General features: G+C 48.6%; 1 protein-coding gene across 1 annotated transcript; it reads right to left on the bottom strand.

The window, feature by feature from the left end:
* Positions 1-334: 334 nt before the first annotated feature.
* Positions 335-5,449, bottom strand: LOC131514016 (HLA class II histocompatibility antigen, DO alpha chain-like). Its single transcript, XM_058733517.1, has 5 exons — positions 5,305-5,449; positions 3,645-3,893; positions 2,949-3,230; positions 2,713-2,848; positions 335-2,474 (listed from the first exon to the last, which is right to left on the bottom strand). Exons 1-5 carry the CDS (start codon positions 5,384-5,386, stop codon positions 2,471-2,473), a joined length of 753 nt encoding a protein of 250 aa, XP_058589500.1. The 5' UTR covers positions 5,387-5,449; the 3' UTR covers positions 335-2,470.
* Between the last annotated feature and the right edge of the window lie 223 nt (positions 5,450-5,672).

The following is a 5,672-nucleotide window of genomic DNA, read 5'->3' on the forward strand; positions in this document are numbered from 1 at the left end:
GACAAAGAGGCGACTTGATGCCCTCAACAGATGAGAAACATGATGTGTTCATCATCTGTAGAGGCAACCCTGAAAAGAAGGAGAGTATGAAAATACAGAAGAGGATATGCCTAATATCTATTCTAAAAGACACAGAAAGGAATCATTCAAGAATATAGGAGGACAATGTTTTTAGTGAGAGACTGTTTACTTTGAACTAACTAGAAGGAAAAAATATGATTATGAAGGCAGATACATAAATCTGAACGATTTGGAATTGTTCCTAAAAGTTCCAATGACTTCTGTGTAATATATGCATAGTGAAAAAAGCACACTTCTGGTCAAAAGAAAACACTTTATTTATTTATTTATTTATTTAGAGAGACAGAGAGCATCCGCAGGGGAGAGGCAGAGAGAGAGGGAAAGAGAGAATCCCAAGCAGGCTCCAGGCTGTTAGCACAGAGCCTGACGTCAGGCTCCATCCCATGAACTGTCAGATCATGACCTGAGCCGAAATCCAGAGTGGGACGCCTAACCAACTGAGCCACACAGGTGTCCCAAAATGAAACTTTTAGTGACCTTATTAAACACTAGGGCAGAGATCAGAGAAGCATCTTTCTGAGGATGATCAAGTTAACTTTTGAAAAGCAAAAGATCAGCAGAGATCAGGGCATGTTGGGGACAAACTTATGTTGAGATGTCTTCTGAGAACCAACCAATTCTTCTTTCTCTGAGAATGATCCAACCCCTCTCCTCAGAGGTGGGTGCTCGGTAGCCACGTTTGTACTGTGGATCTTATGCCTCTGGTTACAGTACTTCGGACTGGGATGGGCAACTGCCTCAAATGTGGACATCCGTTTGTTTTTTTAATAATTTAAAATTGTTACTGGGAGATAGTGGTGGATGGGTAGAGCTGAGGTGATGTACAAACTCAGGAACTGCAGGTGAACATATTAGCTGAAAAGGGTAGTCCACAGAGAGAGAAGAATATGGCTAATATGGCTAACATTAGAGGGATAACACAGACCATATGGCCCAGAGAGAGAGCAAGAGAGATTGTTCTAGATTCTACTGGCTTTTCAGTTTGAGTTCTGTTCCCTTAGGCTTGGCTAAAACCCACCCTTGGTTCAGGCACCACTCCTGTATCTTTATTGTAAACATCCTCTCCTTATGTCTGTGATCATTTTAAGAGGGATTCTACTACTGGAAAACAAAAGTCTTGATTAGGACAACCCTCCCCCGCTTCCAATAGGGTCTTCTTCTGGCCACTGATTTCTTTCAATTTATTGTCTCTTGGAAAGTCTACATGATCTCTTGGTTTCTTTCTTCTCCAGGACTAATGCTCACAATGCCAATCCCCATCTTGCCCTACTTACTTGTATCTGCCTCAACTTTTATGCCCTAAAAGACTTAGGTTCTCCAGAAAGGTTTCCTGGACAACCTCAGACCTCAAGGATCCCCTCTTCCAATAGCATCAGGCTATGTCAGTGGGTCTCATGTACCAGACCACAGTCTAAGTCTAGGATGGCTGCATCAGCATCATCTGGAACTTGTTAAAAATTAAAGACTGTTACCACTCTCTCCACCTCTAAGATGCTAATTCAGTAGATCTGGGTGAGGCCTGCGCTTATTAAAAGGCCCCCAACTGATTCTTACATACATTCCAGTTTGAAAACCACTAAAAGAGAGATCCACTTGAACTTTCTCTAAATATGTGGATAGGTCTTCTACTAATATGATTGACCCCAGGTTAAGGAAGTAACCATGTTATCCAAGCCGCCTGGGATTCTAGGGGATTTGGAAAAAGGAGATGACACTGTAGATTATGCCCAGACACCAAAGGCCTCTTCATTATGGAGTAAATCCAGAAAAGAGTAGAATTCTCATGAACCTTTCCTCTCCTGGCAACTCCTTTGAGGGAAAATCTGAATTCAGAAGGTAAATTTCATGAAGTCCTCATGAAATGGCCCATTCACAAGTAACACACGACAGGCCCCAAACGGATGAGTCAAATGGAACAAGATATAGCTGGACTGGCCTGAGGATGGCGGCCAACCCCAAGTATGAAATGGTTGTGCTAAATGGTCATCACCTGGAATCCCCTCTTCTAGGTCCTAGTATCCTTCACACCCTGAGAGAACTGGCCAAGACCTGGTAGAAAGCATATAGTCCAAACACAATTAAAAAATTTACTGCTGCTAGCCAGAGCTTTGAGTAGAGCAAGATGTGTGTGTGTGTGTGTGTGTGTGTGTGTGTGTGTGTGTGTGTGTGTTGGGGTGAGAAGGGGCACTGGTTGCTGCCCCACAAGTCCTGCAGTGAGTACCAGATCCAAGAGAGGAGACCTACAGGACAGAGGCTGATCCCATCCAAAGTCAGCACAGTGGTGATATACTTAGCAGACGGAGGCACTGAGTACACAAAGGCTGTCAGAAACTTGCGAGGAGTCCATCAGTTGTCTATCTCCTACAATCTGTTTTTCTCAGAAGGTTGGTTACCTAAAGTGTGAAAACCATATGACCAAGGTTGTTCGAGCTCACAATGCTGGAGTCCTGTCTGATTGCCCACCTCCCCCCAGACCTCACCCCCTCACTCACCTCTACTCTTCTATTCCCTGCCCACTACTTGTCTATGCCACCCTTCTCTGAACTTCTTGCTCCCCAGAGAATGATCCTCCACCCCATCCTGTTCAGAGTCACCCATTCCCCTGCCCCCAGACTCCCGGGGCCTCTGTACCTGGGGGCACTGGACAAGCATGTGCCTCTGATGATGAGAGTGGTGCCCACAAGAAAGCCCACCAGGCCGAGGGCCAGGCCGAGGGCACAGACCAGAGTCTCAGTGGTGTCTGGCAGCGGGATAGGCATCTGGGGCTCTGGGGGAGAGAGAGGAAGGGTCAGGGGGTGCAGTGAAAGGATTCTAGAGTAAAGGAAACATGGGTCTGTGAAGAGTGAGCTGGGGAGGGGGTTCCATACCCCAGTGCCTGAAGAGTGGCTCGTCCAAGCCCCAGTGCTCCACCTTGCAGTCATACATGTCATCTGCTGAAGGCACGAAGGTCAGGTAGTAGAACTTGCGGAACAGATGGTCAGGCTGGGAATAGAAGCTGGTCTGGGCCACCCCCTCGGTGATTATTTGACCATTGCGCAGCCAGGTGATATTGATCACAGGGGGGAAGATGTTGTCCACCATGCAGATGAGGACATTGGGCTGGCCCAGCTCCACTCGAAACTTGGGGAATACAGTCACCCTCGGAGGCACTAGGAGGAATGAGGCCCTGAATCCCAAAGGTTCATCCCTGCAGATGGGCCTGACTAGGACTGGGATTCAGGGACACTTCCTCCTATTTGGGATTTGCAAGGCAGGGGATTCTCTGGGACATAACTGCAGGGGTGGGAGGGAGGCAGAGGGAGAAGAGGCTGAGGAGGGCAGTGGGGACACCAGGGGCTCCTGTATCTGACAGGTTCCTGAGGGGGAGTCCAGGCGGGAGGGTCAGTCTTCAAGAAAGAAGAGGGCACTGAAGGGATCTAGATCTAGAGCCTCCTGGAAGAGACACGGGCTGAGAGAGAGGTGTGCCAAAGTAGATGGAGGCCTACGAGGTGGGAAGAAGCTTCTCTGGCCTCCCGTGCCTACAGAGGTGGGGCAGAGGGAGTGAGGAGAGGAAAGGCCAGTACCGTTGGTGGCTCTGGTGCGGTTGGAGCGTTCCACCAAGACATCCAGATGGGCTTTGATCACCGCGATGCTGGCCAGCCCATTCTGTGGGTCAAAGTAGGCGAAGTTGCCAAACTCAGGCAAACGCCACACAGCCTCCCTCTTCTTCAGCTCCACAGAGAACAGCTGTTCCCCATCAAATTCATAGGCAAACTGACCCGAGGCACCATAGGATTGGTAGAAGGCTGGTCCATAGGAGCCCATGTGATCAGCTGTATTGGGTAAGTTCAGGGTCAGAGACAGAAAAGAAAATCTATCAATCTCACCTAAAACATGTGCCCCATCCTGGGTTCTCTGTGGGGACAGAGTTGAGCTGTTAAGACGGTCCTTGGACAGTGGGAGGGTTGCTGGGGGCTAACAGAGGGAAACAGGCACGTGCCCAACACACTGGCAGGAAGAGAGACACAAGTGCGTCTGGCATACCAGGTTGGGAAGAAGAGAGGCCGCCTAAAATCATGCTTGGGATTCCCAGAGTTAAATGGTAGCTGTGATCATTTGCCTTAGTTGTGCTATCGGGTCCTGTGTGTGACATGAGTGGTGGGGGAGGGCGGGGGGAGGGAAAACGATTAGGATGTGTCTAAGTGGAGCCTTGGGCACAGAGCTGAGGTATAGGTGGGCGTGAGGACAAGAAGGTGATGGCTGGCAGAAGTAAGAATTAAGATTTGTGACAGAGACCAAACATAGCAAAAGGCAGCCTGAGGTATCGCAGAGAGCACTGGAAAAGGAGTCCAAAGTTCAAGTCAAGATCATGCCCTAACTCTTCCACCTCAATGGATTATGATCAAACGTGTCTCTTTCCAAAACTGAAGCTCAGTTTTCTGAAAATTCAGGTTAGATTTTAATGGGTAAGGGACCTTTCGAATTCTATGAAATTATATGTTCAACAGTCATTGAGGCACTACTATGTACCCAGCATGATGCCAGGCCCCAAGGAAATACAGCTAAACCAGCTGTGGATCCCTCACACACATACACAAGGAGCTCATGTCTAGAGCAGGATTAAGACAGAAAAACAGGGGCGCCTGGGTGGCGCAGTCGGTTAAGCATCCGACTTCAGCCAGGTCACGATCTCGCGGTCCGTGAGTTCGAGCCCCGCGTCAGGCTCTGGGCTGATGGCTCGGAGGCTGGAGCCTGTTTCCGATTCTGTGTCTCCCTCTCTCTCTGCCCCTCCCCCGTTCATGCTCTGTCTCTCTCTGTCCCAAAAATAAATAAAAAACGTTGAAAAAAAATTAAAAAAAAAAAAGACAGAAAAACAGTGAACTATCCACATGGTGATAAATACTGCAATAAAACTGGACTCGAATGGGCACACTCCAAGCCAGGAAGTGGCACAGAAATCACGGTGCTAGGTGACAGTAGGATGGAGGTTTGGATCTCAGAAAGAAGGAAGGAATTGGGCATGCACTTGAACCTGACAAAGTCTGAACATGCAGCTGGCATAGCTGGACTGAGCTGCACCTGTATTTTAGATCCACAGTGGACATGACAGAGGTGAAAGAGACCGGAGACCCCTTGGTAAAGGAAGTTGTCCATAAACCAGAGAAGGAGAACAATGCAGGCTCTATACTGTCTCTCGTGTAACCCTAGATCTTCTCTCTTCACCCGATCCCCCTCAGCACTCACCCTTGATGGCCCCGGCTTCATGGGGGCTCAGGAGGCTCATCAAGGTGTGGAGTCCCAGGACTAGCCCCCCACTGAGGACCATTGCCCTTATGCTTTAACCAAGTAAGTTTTGGTGTGGGGCTGTGGTAGGTCTTAAAGGAAGGAGGCAGAGGTAAAGAGGAAGAAAACAGATTCCAGGAGGTGCTGTATTCAGCCAATCAGAGACATTCTCTGAGTTAATGCAGCTGTTGCTGGGTAAAGAAGTACCAAGCCTAGGTAAAAGGTGGAAGAATGCATTGGGCCCTCATGCACCGAGGAGGCTTGACCCACAGGGGAGTCAAAAGGAGGTTTCTGTTTGGGAGGTGGCAGGGGCCTAGATGAACCGTTAC

This window comes from Neofelis nebulosa, chromosome 6 (genome assembly GCF_028018385.1).
Source record: "Neofelis nebulosa isolate mNeoNeb1 chromosome 6, mNeoNeb1.pri, whole genome shotgun sequence".
Lineage (NCBI taxonomy): Eukaryota > Metazoa > Chordata > Mammalia > Carnivora > Felidae > Neofelis > Neofelis nebulosa.